This window comes from Anastrepha ludens, chromosome 2, assembly GCF_028408465.1.
Source record: "Anastrepha ludens isolate Willacy chromosome 2, idAnaLude1.1, whole genome shotgun sequence".
Classification (NCBI taxonomy): Eukaryota; Metazoa; Arthropoda; class Insecta; order Diptera; family Tephritidae; genus Anastrepha; species Anastrepha ludens.
In genome coordinates this window covers 95,045,311-95,067,483 of record NC_071498.1, presented here as the reverse complement: position 1 = coordinate 95,067,483, position 22,173 = coordinate 95,045,311, and the positions used below count along the sequence as shown (strand labels likewise).

General features: G+C 36.6%; 1 protein-coding gene across 1 annotated transcript in view; it reads left to right on the top strand.

Annotated features, from left to right (window-relative positions):
- Positions 1-21,110, top strand: part of LOC128854810 (octopamine receptor beta-3R) — a 60,323-nt gene extending 39,213 nt beyond the window's left edge. The window contains exons 6-8 of the mRNA XM_054089219.1: positions 1,938-2,324; positions 17,442-17,550; positions 20,218-21,110. Coding sequence (XP_053945194.1) covers positions 1,938-2,324; positions 17,442-17,550; positions 20,218-20,428 — 707 coding nt within the window. The 3' untranslated portion in view covers positions 20,429-21,110. The remainder of the gene's footprint in view (positions 1-1,937; positions 2,325-17,441; positions 17,551-20,217) is intronic.
- The last annotated feature ends 1,063 nt before the right edge of the window (positions 21,111-22,173 follow it).

Below are 22,173 nucleotides of genomic sequence, written 5' to 3'. Positions count from 1 at the left end.
AAAACTCGCTGCCGTATCTGAGATTGCACACAACCCGAAAGCGCGTTATTTTAAATTTTGCTGTAGTCACCGGTCTTCAAACTTAGCCTTCAGTGAAAAATTTAAACAAATCTCCTTCGCAAACATAACCTCACTTGCAGAAATGGCTCATATTTTGTAAATATAATATTGAAAACTTTGATAGTTTGAATTAATCGAAAAATTGCGCGATGCATCGTTTCGCTTTTGATACGAATTTCATTTGGGCGAAATGTTGCAACGAATATCACCCCACGATGTTCGTTCAGCAATTTCGATCTGTTATACTACTAGAAGAGCATAGCTACGTAGCAAAAACAGACACAGTAGCTCAGTACTTTAACAAATCCATAATCCAAATTGCCCATAGTTTTTTTCTGAAAAATTCTATGCTTATTTTCCAATTTTCAAGGATAGCCAACAAATCTACATTTAATTTCAAACCTTTCAGTTAATTATGCTTAGGCAATTAGAAATTTAAACACATACTGGATCAAACAAAAATTTATAGTTTGGTGAGAAATCAAATTTATTATCACAAACATCAGTGTAACAACAATTGAAGTGCAGTTATCGTCCATACACCTGTGTTTAAAAGAAAAGGGGCTCGACAAATTACCAGGTTTTAATTAAATTTAGCAAATTTAAAAAAATGTGCACCATATTTTTCAGCTTTGTAATCAGAATCTTTAAGACTGTTCTAGATATGCAGATTTATATACCATTCAATTTTAGTATAATAAAAAATAAACTTGAAGTTACTCAAAGATGGCATTGATTTTTGAAATTTTTTCTTTTTATGGAAGAATATTCTTAACAGCTCAGCGAAAAAATGAGAAAACTTATCAAAAATCAACCAGAATTGTTTGCTTTATGAAACTTGCCTTTTGCTATACTAATATTGATCGAGATATACAACTGCATACCCAGAATTTTTCTAGAAAATGTTTCGAAAATGTTTTTTTTTTACTTTCATTCATTATTGTGAAGTTTTTACAAAGTTGGAAGCTTTGAGTTTTATGATTTTTGTCTTAGAATGCACGATGCATTTTTCTTCGTTTTTTTTTTGTAATTTTGTTCAATTTTTGTGAACTTTTTACAAAGCTTAGAGCTTTTTACTTTTTTTACTTTTATAAAAACTTAAAAGAAAGTGAAACACAAAATATTAGTTAAATCTTAGTTATTCGTCGTACTCGTATTATTTTGAACACAGGTGTACATCTCTCATGCTCATACATATCATTTCCAATCATGCGATATTCGTTACATATTACAATAAAAAAATAGATATACACATATTCTACAAATACAAATACATATGTACATTCCGTCCAACATCATCTAAATGCCTCCTCCCTATTCCCTATTTTCGACGCAGCCAACAATTAAAAAATTCGCATGTTTTGCATGCCTATCATTTACATTACTTACGTTTTGTAAATACATTTGCTACATAAAATAAATTGCTTACTAAATTTAAAACTTCATATTCCCCGATCGTTCGTCCATTCGCCTTTTGTTCCACTGTACATTAAACCAACCCCAAAACCAGTATTCTTTATAAAATTTTAAAACCCTTTTCGTCTCGTGTAATTGTAATTCATTAACATTCCGATACTTTTCGTACCTCCAACAACAACCAACCAACGAAACAACTAACTGCTAACTTCAAACTCCAAACTCCAATTCTTAATACCAATCAACTTGTTATCGAATATATGTACTTATACGTGCGTATGTGTGTACTGCAACCACTGCAACCGCAACCGCAACTGCAACTGCTAATGTTTGTTATTACTGACTTTTCTTCAACTCCTCCTCCTCTTCCTGCGACTGCACTGCAACAACCTACAACAACCGTACAAAAACAAAAAACATAAAAATAAAAACAAAAACAAAAAATAAAAATAAAAAACCAGAGCCACTGCGGGCAACCGAAGTTGATTTCTCACAAAAGTCGTCGCTAAAACGACGCGGTGGCATTTGCATATTTGTCGATGAAGAAGAGGCCGTTAATATGATTGAGCAAAAGACTGGTAATGGCAGCCAAGCCAAATGCATCACCTTCGATACTGTGAACGTCGGCTACGAGAGCACCGATATGGCCAACACGAAAGTCATTACAACGGCAGGCAAGTGCCAATTATGCGGCGCCAATATGCAGTCGCAATTACGCCTACCAGTTCCCGGCGGCCAGGGACAAGGTCATAGCCAAAGTGGCAAACGTTTTTGGCACACGAATCGTTGGTGGCACAAAAGAAAGAATCGTCATCAGAGGTCGACGCGATGTCAGTGCGGCGCTACTGGTGAGTGTTGTTGGACCGAGCACGTGATTGTGGTTAGAGCAAGCAAGTTTCACACGTCAACAAAACAAAAAATCAAATACAAAATATATACATAGAGATGCATAAAAACACAAGTATTAGTTAAATACATATTCATGTAAATGGCCAACTGTAGGTATCAAATCGCTGCTTGTACTTTTCACTTTTAGCATCTAACTTAGTACATTTGTTTTGCGTTCATACTTACTCTCACATATACATATGTATGTATAAGTAATATGTACATATCTGCCTTTGGAGACCTACATACATACATAGAGACGATGCATAGGTGGATCGGTTGTTGATAAAAAAGCGAGTTTTCCAAAAAGCATGAGCCGAATACGATTTCTAAATTCATTATAAGTACTGCAATAGTTACCAAATACCGATCTGTGGATAGAATGGAGTTAAATCTATTACAAAGAAGCTCACAAATGCATACGTTATTGTATTGTAGAAATATCGCGCGCCTGTACGTACCACTTTTAGCTGACTACCTAAATCTGACCACGCACTGTTGTACAACCTAAAATTCCTTAGCAAAGAAACCACTTACCTGACAAACCTTACCAATTTATAGAACAGAATATTATTGAACTGCCTTTTTTAAGTCGTTGTTGTTCTTGTTGTTCCCATTTTACAATATTTAAATCTTGTTTTCTCTTTGTGATATTGTGACTGTGTGTATTTTAATTAATTTTTGTATTTATTCACTCCGTTTTTTTACTTCGGCTTAACATTTTTAAGTATCTATTTGTTTGTGCTTTATACTCGTACTTCATTTATTTGATTTACTTTAATGAAATAATTAATTGTTATTATTGTGAAAAAGTACTGTTCACTTAGCAAGAGTACTTTTAATCATGAATGATAACTGAGTCTCTATTCTGATAAACGAATAAAAAGCAACATTCTCGGGGTCACACAATCCAATCGATTTCCTGGTACAAAATCGTCTTCAAGCCTGCCGTGAGTGCAGCATGTAAAGCTGTATCTAACAGAATTAAGAAGGTGTTATTTATGGCATGTTCTGAGACCTTGTTTGTGTCTTCAAATGTTAAGCCGTATATTTTGGCCGACAACAATCTCAAATATGAACCTTCTTCTGCTTACTAAAAGCTGCCCAATTAATTCCGTAAAAAAAATTTCGAAAATGGAATTGAATTGGACATACTCTCCGTAGAGAAGACGATTATGTTGCCAAAATGGCTTTTGAATGGAATCCGCAAGGAAGTCGACTCAGAGGCCGCCCACGTCAAACATGGATGTGCACAATTTTCCACGAGAGTCTTGCAACCGCCACCTGGAACCAAATCAGGCATATAGCGGCTCACAGAAATCATTGGAGAACATTTGTTTCCGACTAGGAGCGATATACAGGGTTTGATTGAAAAGTAATGAGCCTTCCCGCGCGGAGCGTCTGCCAAGCGATCAACCGAATCGGCTGGTGGGGGAAAAGCCAGTTCGCTGGCAACAGCGGTGCAGTCAACATCGCTTCGCGCGTGAAAGCTGTTTTAATCCTTAATTTTCGCTCACAGGTCATCAGTTTTGATTTAAACAGCTTCATATTCTTCTTCTTATTGATTACCGCGATAACCTTTTAAGCGATTTGGCCGAATCGTTCCTTCTTCGTGCTAACTGCCGCCAGGTTGACACACCAAGTGAAGCCAAATCCTAATCCCCCTGATCTTTCCAACACAGATGAGGCCTTCCTCTTCCTCTGCTTCTACCAGCTGGTATCGCATCGAATGCTCTCAGAGCCGGAGCTTTTGTATACATTCGGGCATGTCCCTGCCAACGAAGCCGCTGCATCTTTATTTGCTGGACTATGTCTATGTCGTTGTAAAGCTCATACAGCCCTACGATACTCGCCGTCGCAAAGATTCCGCAGAATCTTTCTCTCAAACACTCCAAGGAACGCTTCACCGTTAGCAATTAAGACTGTGTCGGTAGGTTGATTTTTGTACAATCTCAGATGTGTATTCAAAGCAGGTAGCACTATGCCTTGAACCAATAAGCAGGTTAGCATTATGCCTTGAACCGAAGCTCGATTGAACCATATATTTCGTCTTCTCCTTGTTACTCCTCAGCCCAGTTTTTCGAACTATCATATTTTCTCTAGTTTTAGTATAAAAGCGCAAAATTGGATTGGTTATTGTAGATAGTCCCATTTGGATGTATTTCGATTATTGCTGCGAGAGAGACCAGTTTGAATATCAATGTTGACAAAACGGTTCCCTATTTAACTCGCGATATAATGGGAAACTATTCTGAACCCTCTGCTAGTGCAATGACCTTTGCTGTAGTATTTGTTAACGTCATAATGCGATTAACTTCAGCGGGATGCCTACAAATTGCAGCAGAACTTCTCTCTATGCTGTCGAATGCTTATTTGAAATCTACAAATAAACAATAGACATCAATATCTTATTCCTAAAGCTTCTCGAAAGTTTGTGTCGTAATGATACCTTGATCTCGTATTGTAGACCAGTTGCCTCTGAATCCTGCTTGGTAGTCATCCAGAATTTGTTCCGCGTATTCGCGTATTTTTTCGCATGTTTGTAATTACTTTTATAAGCAGCGTTTAATATCGGAAGCCACTCAGTAGGTATAGTATTATTTTCGCCATATCTTGACCATTGAAAAAAATTGAAATTTAAATTGGTCGAGCCAAAGAGCACCAAGAGATTTGGTGGCTCCTAAAACACTTAGGCTAAAAATCCCATTGTATTTGCAATTATATTACTTATGCAGTTCTTCTCCGCTGTATTTCAATAATTTAGCCACAATACCATCCACCACCATTGCATTTGTGGTTTTTGAGCCTAGCAAGTTTTTGTTTCTGCAAAACAAGGGTCAGTTACCTACATTTCAGCAGTCTGTAGTTCGTGATTTATGTTTTCATCACTTAACATCTTGAGAGTTGCATTAAAATGTTCTTTCCAGCGCTGTAAAAATCCTTGTTTGACGCTTATCGTTTCACTGTTTTTACTCTTTCAGCTATTTGATTTTGGAAGAAGGACTTAATTTGTTGCTTGATGGCTTATGATTTAGCCACTAGCTGAAATACATCTCATCGCTGCAGATGAGTTTCTTCCGAGAACAAAACGCCAATGAATTTGAGATTTCACTAAAGCATGCCGCGTACAAAATGAGTTTTTCGCCTAAACTCAAACAACTCTCCGCTTATTTTAATTACACAATTTAATTCATAATACCTCAGATTTTACTAAAATATGAAAAGTACCATTGATTTGGAAATAACATATATTTTATACTCTTTTTTATTTTAAATTATTTTCTAGAAATTTTCAACTTATTAAATAGCCTAGTTTACCTAATTTACTTAGATGTTGGCGTTTTCATCTAACTAACAGTTCATGTCATCCCGTGAAAACTTAAAATTTGCATGCGCTAATACTTAAAAACGCTTTTCGGCTCTCACTCTCTCTCTCTCTCTTGCTATCTCTCCAAGCATCCATGAGCTTTCATGTCTGTAGATCATTAAATCCGACTTTCACTCTGTCACAGCTGTGCTCCATTTTCACTTTCACTTCTTAAATCTGTCTCACGCAGTGCCTACGCTTTTATCTATTTTTGTGGTTGCTTACATATCAATGTGCATCATATCTGTTTTATTGCTATTATCTATGTAAACTAAACTTTTTTTAATATTACTGTAATTATATGTACATACCTATATCTAAGCTTTAAATTACTGTCATAAAGTTTAGAATCACAGCACCTTGTTTGCCATTTCGAACGGTAGCAAGAAATGAAAAACGAACTTTCCTCTCAACGAACCGCACACCAACGCCGCCCACACGTCCATATGTACATCCACTTTCTTACCAAACAGCCAGCAAGAAAATTTCCTAAGTCCGTTGCACATACTTTATAGTATAAACAGAATCAAATCGCTGAGCGAACTTCGTCCGGCGAAACATCGCTGTCAAAGTTAGAGCTCACTACCGTATATAAAATTGCACACAACCAAAGCGACGACGAAACTCGTCGACAAAATCAGCTGTCAGTGGGAAATGTGAACAAATCTTCCTTGCAAATGTTGCCTAGCTTAGAAAAATGGCTTGCACATTATAAACACGTCATATAAAACTTTGATAATATAAATTAATCGAAAAATTTAGAGATTAATGTTTTCGCTTTTGGTGTGAATTTCGCTTTGGTTCTGTTTTACTGGGCGAAATGTTGCGTCACATATCACCCGACCTCATCGCTCCGCCCGACGAAATTCGCTCAGCGATTTACTTCTGTTTACACCATTAAACTGTATGCAGTTAAGCTGTAAATTTTCCAATTAAAGCAACGCAGAAACAAGAATGGAAAAAGCCGCTGTAATAACAACACCACCATAAATCTGAGCAACTGAAATAGTAAAAAGTTTTTATCACTCTTTTATGGTCCATTATGATATAGTTATTTTGGCCGTCAGCGAAAATGAATTAATTATGCGTGGATGCTACATTTCAATTCTTTGCTAATGTATTTTATTTCAGCTGCACCCTGAATTCTTCCAGTAAAATGCTCATCATAAGTTATGATATTAGAGATAGCTGAAAAGTGCTCCGTAAAAAGCCAAGACTGTGTGCTTCATACATCTATAAATGACATATCGGAAACATTCCACGAATAGTTGAAGAGGCTCCCTGCAATGGCCCTCTAGTCGAAGCTAAAAGGGGTTATTAGCCTACTATAGGTGAAAAAATAGGCATGTTTTGGATAGTTAATCGGTCAAAATCTGTACGCATCGGACAAAGAGGGTCGGCGCCAAAATTGAAAATTTTCAGTTCTTGAAATGTATCAGCGGGAGATCTTATATAAGAAATATATCATTCTCTCATCATACTGGTATCTTTAGAAGGGATTGATTTCATATGGTTGGTCGCTGGAACTTTTCTTATCTTAATGAATGGTATCACCTCTATTTTCGCAAGGTTTAGCAGTTAAGATTGGACCAAGAAACTAGTTTTCTGCAATTCTCAGTGCTAACTCACGTACGATTGTTCCCAGTAACTGGCATATGAACGTGGTAGGTTTTGGTTTCCATTGGAAATACGCAATCCTATAATCCAATAAGTTTTACTATCACGGAATTTCCCCGACAGTCGCTGTAAACTTACGACGCAAGTTTATAACTGGTCAAAGGGCTGTCGTATCAGTAGCATTTCTCGAAACTGAGTGCAGAATGTTCTTTGGCATTACATTAAATACAACAACTAATACGAAGTTAAAGAACAGATGTCAAAGAGTTGATATATGTAGATAAGAACAAACCTTTAATCTGCCACCTTTTATAACTATGATTCTCCAAGTTAATGGACTTACCTTTATAAAATTTAGGGAGGACGAGAGTTTCAGAATACCTGTTATCACTTACTTCTCTCTTTCAACAGCACTCCTTTCTAAATGTCACATTCTTGTTCTAAGAATTCTCAGATTTCATCCCTGAAATGTTCTCTTACATGAGATGTTCTCCATTTTATCCCTGTAAATCGGGCAACAACGACTGGTGAGCTTTTCGTATAGCATTAGGGTCTCTTCTTAAGAAGAAAATGGGTAAGCCACATTTCACACCTGGACTTGGTAATCGATCTAATATGCACTTCCACCCATATACCGTACGTTACGGATTTTTCTAACTATTACCATGGATTTTCTGACTCATTCAACGCGTTCACTTGTGACATTTCTACGAGTAAGTTCTTTAATTAGTGTAGATATCTCAATATGATAGCGTTGATCAACTCTCTACGAACAAACAACGTCTAGCATAGAGAAATTTCAACTCACGCCCACTTCTTATACTAAAACTCACGAACGCCATTCACCACGCTGAAACTACAACGTAGTCCATATAGCGTTTGGAATTTAAACTATAGAGCTTTCTGACTTTGAAAAGAATATCGAAGCTGTGCCGGAAATTTAGTTTATGGTTATACCTTTAGCGGAAAGACCACTTTAAAGCACGCTACACCTTTAACAGATACTCAGACGGTTCCAAAATGGAAAAGGGTGTTGGAACCCCAGTATTCTGTTCGGGATTAGGCTTTGACCAGCCATACAAATTACCGGACTACTGCAATGTGTTCTACGCTGAAATCTACGCAGCAACGAAGACAGCAGACTTATGGTGTTCACACTCACCAACGTAAACGGACGCTCCGTGTCATTTGGCACCATAAAACTAATGAGAGCCCCATGTAAATGAAAAACCACCACCGTTTCGTTCCGTAGTGTCATAGGTCGTTTACGTGGGTAAATGAAAAATTTTGGATTGTTCGGAACATTTCGTACAGTACGGAAGGGGTGTACGAGGTGTGTTCAACAAGTATCGCGAATTTTGTGTTTTTTTTAAGTTATTTATTTATTTATTACTTTCTATTTTGTCCCCTTCAAAGTAATCCCAATGAAATATTATGCACTCGTGCCAACGTTTTTTCCAATCTTGGAAACACTTCAAAAAATCATTTTTTACATCTTGTTCAGCTCCTCCTTCGATGTCGTCTTAATCTCGTCAATCATAGCGTAGCGTCGTCCTTTCATGGGCCTCTTCAATTTCGCGAAAAAGAAAAAGTCACAGGGGGCCAGATCTGCGAAATACGGTGGCTGTGGCATCATTAGTGTGTTGTTGTTGGCCAAAAAGTCGCGCACAAGCAACGATGTGTGAGCAGGGGCGTTATCGTGATGCAACAAGCCAATTTTTGTTCTTCCACAAATCTGCGCGTTTCTGGCGGATTGCTTCGCTCAAATTGCATATAACTTGCAGGTAATATTCCTTATTGATCGTTTTACTCTGTGTAAGAACTCATGATGCACAACGCCCCTGCAATCGAAGAAAACGGTAAGCAAAACTTTTACATTCGACCCAACTTGGTGTGCTTTTTTCGGTCTTGGTACGCTGCCGTACTTCCATTGAGATTATTGAGCTTTGGTTTCCACGTCATAACCATAAACCCACGATTCGTTACCGGTTATGACCCTCCGGACCAAATTTGGATCGTCGAGCAATGTTCATGCGATGCTGCTTTTGGTCGAAATTGAGCAGTTTTGGTACGAATTTTGCGACGATCCGTCTCATGCCCAAATCATTGAAAAAAATCGAATGGCGCGAGCCAATCGATATGTATAGGTTCTCAGCATCTTCTCTACGGGGATTCGATGATTGACCAATACCATTTTCTTCACTTCATCAATTTTTTCGTCTGTTGTTGAAGTGCTCGGGCATACTGCACGCTTTTCGTCGTTCACATCTTCTCAGCCTTCTGAGAACATTTTGTACCACCGATAAACGTTGCTTTGGTCCAAAATAGCTTCTCCGTTTGACGCAGGCAACATTCGGAATGCTTCCGCGCACTTAATTTCATTTTTCACACAAATTTGATGCAGGTTCTTTGATCCATCTTTTTGAATAGGTAAAAATCGAAGACGAGCCGAAACACGTGCAAGCAAAGCTGCTGTCAACAATTAACTGAGCATTCGAAATGGCCGAACTCGTCGGCATGAGTGAGAGACATGAGTACCAACATATCGCCACAAAAAAATCGAAATTCGCGATACTTTTTGAACACACCTCGTATGTAAAAATATCAATGGCAACATTGTGTCGATACAGCCAAACACAAACCCACACAAACCGATTTATTGTGTAAATATGCAACCAAAAGAAATCAGTTGTTTTCTACGGGCTGAAGAAAGGGACTACGATAACGTCGCTGAGTGCGGGCACCATTAGCCAAAGAGAACACTCCTCCGAACTCTCAAATAAAATTGTATCATACTTTGACAGTGAAGCAGCCATCAAATCAATAGCAGCTGTCGTGACAAGCTACACTGCGTACCGCAATGTCGGAACAGGATGGATGAGCTAGGAACTGAGAAACAAGCCACCATCTACTGGGTTCCAGGACACAAAGGAATTGAAGGAAACGAGAAAGTGAATATTCCAGCCGAAGCAGGTGCAAATCTTCCTGTAGCTAGTACGGCCGGTGTACAACCGCCTCTCTGCGAACAACGACTGGTTATATATAAGAAGTGAAATCCAGATGGAAAGAACCAGTTCATGCAGGATCGCGAAAATCGTGCTACGCAGGCACCATGTCAGGTCTACAAACTCTACCCAGGAAGAGTTAAACGTGTGGTGTGGATACTAACGGGACACTATCTCACTCCAACCTACTCAGCCAAACTGAAGCTAGTGCAGAACGATACATGCCCAATATGTAACGAAGTCAACGCGAGAGGAACTCTGGAACACCTACTCTACCACTGTCCTACACTTAACAAAACACGAATAAACTTAAGTTCTGCATAACTTTCAAGACAAATCAAAAAATTAGCAGCCTACTTAGATTGTCTAAACTGGGTATTAAAGATAAAATATAAACTTCTTCAACTCTCCAATCAAACGCTTGGTATCACTATGGACCAATTTCTGGTCTGTGTGCGCTCTACAGGATCAGCCAAGTCCATCCTAATCTAAGTAAAGATTAGATGCTTCAATGCACATTTTTCTTATAATTATATTTTTTGTTAGGAACGATCTCAGAAAAAACCTGGCCCGCCCTAATGTAAATACATACTCGTATAAGCTAATTTAAGAAATTACATTTTTTCAAGTTACCCAAAAAAATTAAAATTTAATAGATTATTTCGAATAAAAAGGGACTTCCCATAACGCGCTTCCACATACATATGTGCTTTTTCGACCTTTCGACCAAGTTGCTCCTGCCATATGATTCTAACAGGTGTCACATACACAAAGCGAATAAAAGTGCATTTAAATTGAGCACTATTTTCTGAAAGTATTAACTAAAATATGAGGGCGTAAGTAAAATTGAAGCTCCAACGAAGCAAATATTACATAGCACTAAACTGTTGTATGTGTGTATTTTTATGCTATTGTATGTATGTATGTATAAGTATGCCTTTTAATTAATATTTCCAGCTGCATGTTTAAGGATATGTGCATACATATGTATGTGCATTGATACAACAAAGCACACAAATTTTTACATACATATACATATATACTCGCAGGTAATGTAGGTACGAGTATTCAAGTTCGCTTTGATAAAACTCGAAGCCCTCAGGTAGCGGACGATGGCTACCGGTGCAGCACCATTGAAACTGTGGAGATACGTAAGTTATGAATTACCCATTTTTCTCTGAAAATAAAACTAAATGTGGAGCTAAATTGCACCATTCTCAACTACATAAACTTTTGAAAATTTTGATGTTATACAATAAATATTTCTTTTGTAATCCTTTTGTATTATACAATTTAAGATTGCTAGTAAGTGCACTACGGGACTTGAGGAAAAATAATTCCTGCATACAAATCTAATAGCGATGAACTCAACTGAATGTTCCCAATATGTGATTTTTTTAATGTACTTTTAATTAATCCCAATTATGCATTTTATCTAATTATTTAACTTTGTGAGTGTGCGGTGAGTCAACTAGTTGTACTACTGATTATTATTTTGGATTATTAATAGAATTTTATGGATAAGTATAAATGTCTTTCCCTCTTCACCAAGAAAGTTGCATGCAACACTGTCATTCCTTGGATTTATACAGGCATGTTCTGAAAATCGCGCGATTTCAATTCGGATCCGAAATGGCAATTCGTACGATTTTATTTTGGGTGTTCTGTAATTCGTCCGATTTCATTTAAATTCGAATTTTAGTTCGAAACAGCTGATTTCTCTTTGACAACTAAACAAACCAAATGACAAAAGAATTCGTTGGCATAAAATACGAAATAATTTCAAAATAAACGGATTTAATTAAAAAATGATCATGTTTTTTATGGCAGCTTATGTGTTAAACGAACAGGAGCAAGATTACCAAAGTAGAATACCAGATAGATAGGCGGCGTTTAAGAGACCATTCGAATCCTCTCAGTGCACCGGATTCTACGTAAGATTAGAAATGGTTATACTTTGTTGCATTCATTAAGTTTTTCTACTTTAGATTTGTTTCCAACTATCGCCTTAACAAGTACGCGTTTTTAGAAGTGCTCAATGAAGTAAAACCTTTCGTCAAAGAAACGTCCATACCTATTTTACTAAAGCTGGCAGCAAGTCTTAGGTTTTTCGCAGAAGGTTCCTATCAACGTTCCGTCGGAAAATATACAGATATTACTATTGGTAAAAGCACAGTTTCAAAAATATTATCCGAAATGATCAATGCTTTGGAAAATGTTCTGTGTCCTAAGTGGATTAAGCTGAAAATGTCTGAAGAGGATTCTAGAAAATCAAAACTTCATTTTGTAGAAAAATTCGGTATTCCAGGAGTAATAGGATGTATTGATGGAACACACGTGGCTCTGATTAAACCTTTTGAGAACGAGCATCTATTTTTTAACCGAAAAGGTTTTTTTAGCATAAACGCAATGATTGTAAGAATGAATTTAAATTGTGTTTCTAAAATTTAAAATTTGCTGCCTTTATTTTACAGATTTGTGATTTTGATATGATAATAAGAGCAGTAGATGCAACTCGGCCTGGTGCAAGCCATGACGCTTTCGTATTTAGTATGAGCAGTGCAAAACATTATTACCTATCGCAGTATGAAGCTGGTGATCGAGGGTCTTGGCTACTGGGAGATTCTGGTTTTGGTATAGAGCCATTTCTACTGACTCCATATAGAAACCCAGAACCCAGAAGTTCTTGCAACACATTCTTCGTTGCTCGTCAGTACATGCTTATTAAAGGGTCCACCTCTTGTTGCCCTCGATTCTAGATTGTTATGGGCAACCTTTTTCCGAATGCACCCCTTCTAGTCAGACCATATCTGGAAAAAAGACAACTGAAAAATATTTATTTTAATATTTGACTAAATACTTACTTTTTTCCATCCATTAACATCTTTTTGGGGCCCTTCTGCATTTAGCAGCGTCGTTAGTTCTTTCTTTTCCTCAACAGCAACTCTTCGCCAAATCTGGATGAGATTCCATAAACTCGACTAAAATTAGTTCTTGCTTGGAGTTCTTGTGTTTCCCCTTAAAAGTTTTTGAATAAGTTTTAAATATTTTAAATAAACACTTTTATTTACATTAATATATGCAGTTATTTTGAGTAAATACTCACATTTTGATAAATTTATTTCAACAAACACTTTATAAGAATGCCACAAACCGCTAACGTTTAAGTTGCCGAAAATTTAACTAGAAAATTTTAACTATTTCGATTTCCAGAACAGGGTGACAAAACGATTTGCTGATGTTCGAAAAAAAAAACGAAAACGGAACGATTTACAGGACATGTCAAACCATCTGAAAACGGAAAATGTGAAAATATTGCCCGAAAACGATTTGCAGAACATGCCTGATAATAATGCAACGGAAAGAAGGGCAGTTGCTCACCTTGAACATACAAATTATCCTGTGAAAGCCTATGTACAATTTAGGAAGCTTGTGTTATTCGCCTACCACAGATGTCTGTAGTTCTTAATCGACTTATGAAATAATTTAATGCGAACGTAAGCTCTTAGCATCTTAGCATAGCTTCTACGAGCTTCTCATTGAGAAAAAAAACCGCTAGAACCAGTTAAACACTAAGCGCAAAATTTGTATTAATAAACGATAATTGGTAACACCATGCATACCATATATTAGTCTACCCCCTGTTAGGTTGAAGTATTGTAGCTGCTGATAAATCTATACCAGCCCAACTAGCCGCCTACTTTGCGTCTAATTCATCCTGATATATGGAGTTGACAAGCCCGAGGATCTTTAACTTAGCCGTATCATTTAGATCCTCTAAAAATTTCGAACCTATGAACTGTATTTTCCTTCTCCGAAGTGTTTGTCGCACACCGCACCGCGAAATGTAAATATGGTATATCATATGTATGCAGTTATATTAGGTTACCCACGGTTCCCATTTCGTTTCTGCAGCTTCTATAAAAATCGTTTCGGAAGAAGCTAAGTCATCGCGTATCATCGGCTAATGATAAAGTCTATTAGTTGCCTGCAGAGAATTCGATTTTGCTCAGCATGAGAAACACCTGAGAAATTTTTTGCGGTACAGGATGGTCAACGAGATGGCCATCGATAAGTTCGTATTGAGCTTACATACTACCATCTGGGATGCTGCAGGTCGAGCCTTGCAAGTAGAATTCTTTGTGAATTCCGTGTTCTTTAATATCTATGAAACAAAGAGTTGACTTTATGTATTCCTAAAAACCATATTTGTCCTTCTCTGAGCTGTGCTTGATAGTCCGCAAAACGCACAAACTTCCCAGGCAGCAAATTGCCCCTATATTTCAACTCGAGCGCATTTCGGAACGCATAATTATTTTTTGAAACCTCAGCGTTCAGTATTTCCTTCATTTTTCTTTTGATGGCTTTCCCTAGACAGTTACACAAACTACAGCAAAGCTGAAGTCAATTGGGCGACTTCATTCAAAATTTCTCTATGAAGAATATTTGCCAGAAATCAACTGCGAAACTCAAAAACTTGGCACTTTTCCAACCCTGTAATTTCCCCGGAATGCCATTTAATTTTTTTTCTTTTGGCACCGAATTTCGAAACGCGCAGTACGTGTATGAGGTCATAATGCGAAATATTTTTAAGTGACGAGCGGTAGACTCTCGATATCGACGGCTCGACCTACTTAAGTATGTCAGAACTGATCTTATCAAATTTATCCACAGACTGCTTAGCAATAGAACGGTCATGGCACAGTGGAATGACTCCCCTCTCCACCGGAAGGTGTATAGAGACACTCCGTAACACTCAAGGTAGTATTCTCTCACCATTACTCTGAATTGTTGGGCTTCACGTTTCCTGGAGGAGCTGGAGAGAAGAGGCTGCAAAGTTGTCCACGCGGACGACGTTACACTTATTGTCAGAGGGAAGTTTTTAGAAGACAATGGAATGGGAGGTTCCTCGGAAAATACTCCGAAGACAAAGCTCTTATATAACTCATCTCAATAGCGGATGCTTCATTGGTGCTCTGCGATAGGGTTACGTACTAAGGGCTCATCCTTGATAGAAGGCTAACATGGAAACCTAGCATTGAAGAGAAACTAGAAAGGCTAAAGATAGGGTTACTTGCGTAAGGTTGCATTCTGGCTAAATAACGCAATTATAAAGCCAATATTGTTATATGGAGTCATTGTCCGGTGGAGCTTGCTGGAGAGGACAACATTGGTTAAGAAGTTGGAGAGGGGCCAAAGGTACGTTTACATTGGAATCAGTGGGACGTTTAATGCAACACTGAAACTGCTCGTTTCGCATCACGTTCGGGCCACAAGCTAGACTTAAGTTCCGTACACTCTAGTTTTTTTATTACGTTCAGTTCATCCTCTTGGTGATTGATCAATGTACATCCTCACTGCGTCCGAACGGTACTTTTTCCATTCGTATTCCCTCAAGAGAGGAGCGGGCGGGATGCAGCCTTTGAAGACAAGGCATGGCAAACATGTTTACGGATGGCTGAAGTTGGACCGAAGGGTTAGTGGAGGAGTATAATGCGAAGCTCAAATTTAGGCTACCGGACTACTGTAATATTTTCGAAGCGGAGCTAGCCGCAATCAAAGGAGAAATGGATTGCTTGCTTACTTGAGCTCGCTGTTGGTACGTATGAAATTGGTCGGGGAAACCTTCTCGAGAGAGAAACGACGGAATTCGAATATTTTGATATTAGGTCCCAAATGAACCTGATGGGAGAATTTGACAGGATTGAAGAGTCAAAAGAAAGAAGCAAAAAAATGCTAAAAAATCAAAACAATTTTTAAACAATCAAAACTTGTACTTTAATTTAAAAAAATAGCCAAAATTCATCAGGCTAATAAATTGCTTACTCGAAATTGTTTTAAAAAATGTTTCTAAAAAGTTTGTATTTTTCTTTAATGTGCTCAAAGTTTGAAACTTTTATTTATATTTCTTTTACGAGAACTAAAGTTTTAAAAGACATTGTTACACTTTAAAAATAAATAAACAGCTTGAATTTTTTTAACAAATTCTAATGCTAGGTTATTTAATGCAGTGTATGTTACCTGGATTACGCAAATCACATTTTATACCGTTATCTACTTATAGCAAAAAGTTTATTCCAAGATATCAATTAGGTACCAAAAACATTTAATATTAATTGTTATTTCATGTATTAATAAGTGTACAAGTATTATACAAATACAAAAAAAACCAATGTGATTAATTAAAAATGCCCTTCACTAATTGCCTGTGGCTACTTTGGTTGCTATTATTATGCACATCATTGTAGATATGTATATGTAAAAAACTATATGTAAAGCAAATGAGTGTTGGAATGCAAATTAAAAGATAGCAAAGGAATGTCAATCAACTTATAAAATGTTTAATTAGCATTTTTCGTACCACCGTAAAACCAAATGAAACACTGAACTTTTGCATAATGGCGGTCTTGGCTGGAATGTGACGTAAGTGGATAGATGGGTGCATGTGTGAGGATGCTCTTCATTACATCCGAATTCAATACAGACTTTTTTACTTATACTAATAAACTATACTATCAACGGTTAAATTGGTGCAGTGCTGCGAATTTAGGCACATTTTGCGGCAATAATATCACATTTACACATACTTACCTACATGCAATTTTGCATATGTGTAACTATGTACATATACATACAGTAATTTAATCATGTTCACTTTCTCTCTCTCTCTCTCTGTATTTATTCAACTAGCGTTTTCACTTAACTTGCATTCATGTGGTTGCCCTTACATAAATATGTAACAACAAATATTGAAATGCTATCTCTGTGCGCACTTTTGTTTGTTTAACTATTTGCATATAAATTATTCTAGGTGTTGTCAGCAATTAATTTCGCATATCACAGCCTTACTGCAAAATGCCAAATAGTAAAACAGTAAAAGTCTATTTGCTAAATTGTTTACAGAAAATGCTCTTTCTAAAAACTTGTATAATTGTGTTCCTGAATATTGAACATTTTGCAAATACACTCTGAATTCTTTTGTTGCATACACTATAAAATATTTATGTACGAGTATGTCTGTGTATAATAAAAATTAATTGAATTAGTTTTATTTACATTTACATACGCAATTTTTTCGCACTTTCTAGGCGGTTCGGTACGACCGACAAAAGGCTGGAAGGCCGAACATAAAGCTGCGCGTACTCTAGGCATCATAATGGGAGTATTTTTACTCTGCTGGCTGCCATTTTTTCTATGGTAAGTAAATATTTAGATTGAATTAGGAAGCATTCCCAAATTGCATTGAGGTTTTAAATTTAAATTTTGCTTAAGCAAATTATTTTAACAAGTTTACTATACATGAAGATTTATAGCTGTAGGATAACAATAACCCATGCCGACATTTATGTAGTAGTTAGAAACTTGCATTAAGCCTACAAGCTCGTGCTTTAAATCTTTGGAAATGCTAAAAATTTGATATGTTTTCCGTGTTATTAGAAAATCTGAATTTTTAAAAGGATGGATAGAGTTTCTCTAGGTATGTAGGTGGGTGAAATAGTTGAAGTACCAGTCTGGCACTCCCCGGCACTAAAGCGCCGTTTTGATACTATTATCAGACCTCCAAAGTGCAGATATCTACAGCCTACCAAAGCTGTTGATGTAAGGGGAAGGTCGATGGAATTTTGGTTGAAGCACTACCCTAGTATGTCGAAGAAAATAGCACCCAGTGGCTTTAATCGTCTAACTGCCAAACCCGAACATTTGCAGAGAAAGTGCCCAATAGTATCCTTCTCTGAAAGATCCCCATAGCTCCTGCAATGGGGATGAAATGGTAAACATAGCTTTTTTGTGTGTGTGCCAATCGTTCAAAAACCGGCAAACACTGCTACGAGTTTTGAAATTGAATGGCGTGGAGTCATCAAGACTTTCTGCCTCCTACGTCAATTATGCTGGGACCAAAGTTTTTTCGAAATACCACTCGAAGAAATGGAACTCCATCTGTTCAGCGCTTGCCTGAGCGATAAGTTGTGCAATTTCCCTTTAGCAACAGTCAGGGGGATTCGATTACCGGGTAGGAGATCTCTGAGACTAATTTAATAGACCATTTCATGGCAAGCTCATCAGCAATTGCATTTACCTCTATGTTCCTATGTCCTGGAACCTAGAAACAGAGAAATGTTACCAGCACACCTAAGAGATTTTATCTTCTCTTTACATAGATTGACCAGCTTGGATCTGCACCATGTCGTCATCAGAACCTTGATTGCGGCGTGACTATGGAGAAAATGTTTATATATATCTATCTCCCTCGCTCCCATGTTCCCTAAGCACTTTGCATGAGTGCGAGTTCGCAAAGACGTCTGACTGAAAAGCACTAGCAGTTTTCGACAGTTTAAGGAAATAGATAAATTGGCTGATTTAGAGAAACTCCCTGCTCCGACTACAGATTTCATCTTGGAGCCATCAGTAAAGACAGAGGTACCAACATCGATACCAACGTCTCCCTTATTGGAACGTCTCCCTGCTTACTTGGAAAGATTGCCCTGGCCTTCGGCCTCGAACTCTAGTTTATGGATAGGGAGGTATGTACGAAGATCAGAGAATACAGTGTTAACTACCTAAAAATGCTACTATGTCTCTTGAGACATTGCTTCTAAAGGCCCACCTCCTTTAACCTGATTACACTTTGAGAAGCGATGGAAATAACGTGATAGTCGATGGGAAGTAAGTGCAAAATGGCATTACAGGCAGAACTGGGACAAGTTCTACATACTCCGGTGATGCCAATACAAGCAGTCCTTTGCACCCTTCCCAGTTAAATGATACTATAGCGCACCCGAAGAGCTTCCCATTAAACCAGGCATGCGTACGGTGCTCTAAAGGACATCACACAAATTAATCATTGAAAAAGTACAGCGAAGATGAAAGGCTGTAAAATAATATACTTTCTAATAGAATAATTTGTGCATGGAAAATTGCTATTGTAGAAATCTGACAGTGCATTAAGGGGGTATTCTAGTCTAGCGGCCCGAATTTCGAGCATTTTTTGACGATGAATAAAAAAAAGCTATTGATATTTTTACGATACATTTTTTTATCATTTATTTATTCATATATTAGGAGCACACAAAATAAATTTGAAAAAAAAAAAATGAATTTTCATGGAGTTATGCGTCCTTGAAGTGGAAGGGGGGGAAAAAAGGCAGTGTCCCCGTCGTCACGATTTCTACCCTTGTGGTCATCTGAAAAAAAAAAATACAAATTCTTAATTAATATGAATGTCATTATCGTATGAACCAGAAAAAACGGAAAAAAAATTTTTTTCCATAAAATAGCGGCTACTCAAAAAATTGAGGTCGATTTTTCTCTTATTTTTAAGCTTTCTCGAATTGTTTACACATATTAAAAAATTGAAATTTTCAGTTTTTCGAGCTTCATACGATAGAGATATATTTAAGGAATATTCATGACAAATTTCAAGCAAATCGGTTGATCAGAACTTGAGATATCGTGCCGACCGTATCGAACGAAGTAGTTTCGAGAAAAACACTTTTGAAGTTCGGCGTCCGCTCAAACCAGTCAAGCTGTCGCGTCACTAAAATAGTTGTAGCTTCGAAAATAATTCGAATTTTGAAAAATCCTTTTAGGGAGATATTTTTGAATAGTTAAACTATCAAATTTTGAAAAAAAACAATTTTTTCGATTTTTTCAAATTTCTAGACTAGAATACCCCCTTCAATTATTAAATCCTTGTTAAGAGAATGCCTTTGATAATATTACATAAATAAACAAAATTAAGTGTTTTAGTGTTTGGCATATCCTAGGGTTTGAAGTAATTATAATACAATTATTACACAATTTCGAAAGTCATAAATACTATTAATGATCATTAATTTTTATTTATTCGTTTGCTCTTTTTTGCAGGTACGTAATAACTTCTCTCTGTGGTCCCGCTTGTCCCTGTCCCGATGTGGTCGTCGTTGTACTATTTTGGATTGGTTACTTCAACTCGACCCTGAATCCGCTCATCTATGCCTATTTCAATCGAGATTTTCGTGAAGCTTTCCGCAATACACTCGAGTGTGTCATACCCTGTTTGCGCAAACGCAATCCCTACGATGCCTACTATGTGTAGTATTGAGAAAATCAATGTGGACGGAGCTAAAAGAAGCAAGCCCATTTGCGTACTTGGCAATTTGTAAGTTTTGTGTTCCTCAACATTTATGTATACTCTATGGGCCGGTGTTTCAGTGCTAGTTTACCTGTGGTGAATTTTTTAAATTGATTTACCGGCTGCAAAATTGGGCGTTTCAACCGAGCTTAACTGGAAATCATAGTTAAACTAACTAACACTGAAGCACTGGCCCTATATACCAAAGAAAAAATGTATATACTATTGATAGCGCCCGCTTCTATTCACATACATATGTATGTGTGCAGGCATGGCAAATGAAAAGTAAACACTTCAAAACAGTTTATGTGATATGAATATGTAAGTTAAAAATAAAAACAACAAAGCCCTTTAGCAAAAACGGCTGAAAAATTTGCATAAAAAAATGTTACGAACATTTGCCGCTGTACGTTAAATAAATACATACGTGTGCTGGCATATTTATGCAACATTATTATATAAAATAACATTTAATGAGCCTGTATTTGTATTTATACATGAGTGCATATACATGCATATGAATATATGTATGTATAAGTATGTAAGCATGCAGCAATATCACCACCTCATGATGAATAAATAATTAATTTTAGATAAGTAGTATAAATATATGTATGTATGTAGTTACAAAAATCAATTGATGTAGTTATGAAATGTTAGTTCAAATTAAAGAGTTTTACTCGTAAGATTTCAAAAAGCAATACCTGTAAAAATTATTTATTGTAATTTAAGACACGTACATACACACATACTTTGAAGTTGAAAATCTTCTTTTATGTGGCTACTAAAATTTTCTGCTGATTCATTTTGTATACAATGTCTCTCCTACCAATGGGGTGCAAAAATGCTGAATTAGGATAATTTGTATGTTTTTAAGAGGTATACTTACATTTTTAGCTAAGACTTTGTAAACTTTCGAATAGATATGAATATGTTGTTAAGCTATGGATTAGCCTTTAGTAAGTGAAAGTGTGAAATGAATGAAAATTTAAACGGATACCAATGAGCATACACATGCATGTAAAGGGTCTTGCAAAAGAAGCGGTTAGGTGATATTTTAAAATTTTCTAAAATATTTAAAAATTTTAATTCTTTCAAGTTTTACTCTTTTGACGTGATAACGTCTTATAATTCGATTTAACAGGCTGCAGGCACGAAAAAATGTGTCGTTACCTTGCTCATTAGTGTTACCTTGCTCATTTGTCGTTACCTTGCTTATTTGTCGTTACCTTGAATGAACTGCAAGCGAAAGCGCGGAACGAACGACAAAGCAAACGAAAGGCAACGTTCGACATCTTGCTCTCTCCTATTTAAGTGAGCGTATATATGTATGTATGTATATGCGCAAATGTACATATGTATATAAATTCACGTATTTGTATTAGCATATGCCTTCTTATTGATTATTATTAATTTGATTTACTTGAAGAATTTAAAATAAAACCAGGTTTGTTAATAATACCTGTTGTTTTAATGTTATTATTATTAATTTTTTTATTATATATGAAGGAAAAAATTTATGGTAATATTTACCACATACCTTATAAGATATGTTGTATACTAATATATGTATATAAACATGCATATACATATACAATTTCGCGCAATTTTCAAAAAGAATAAATCTATATGTAAAGATGCATACAAATCATATGGACAAATATCGATTCCGTACGCAAGCAAATGTAAGCTAATGTGCTTGAACTGCA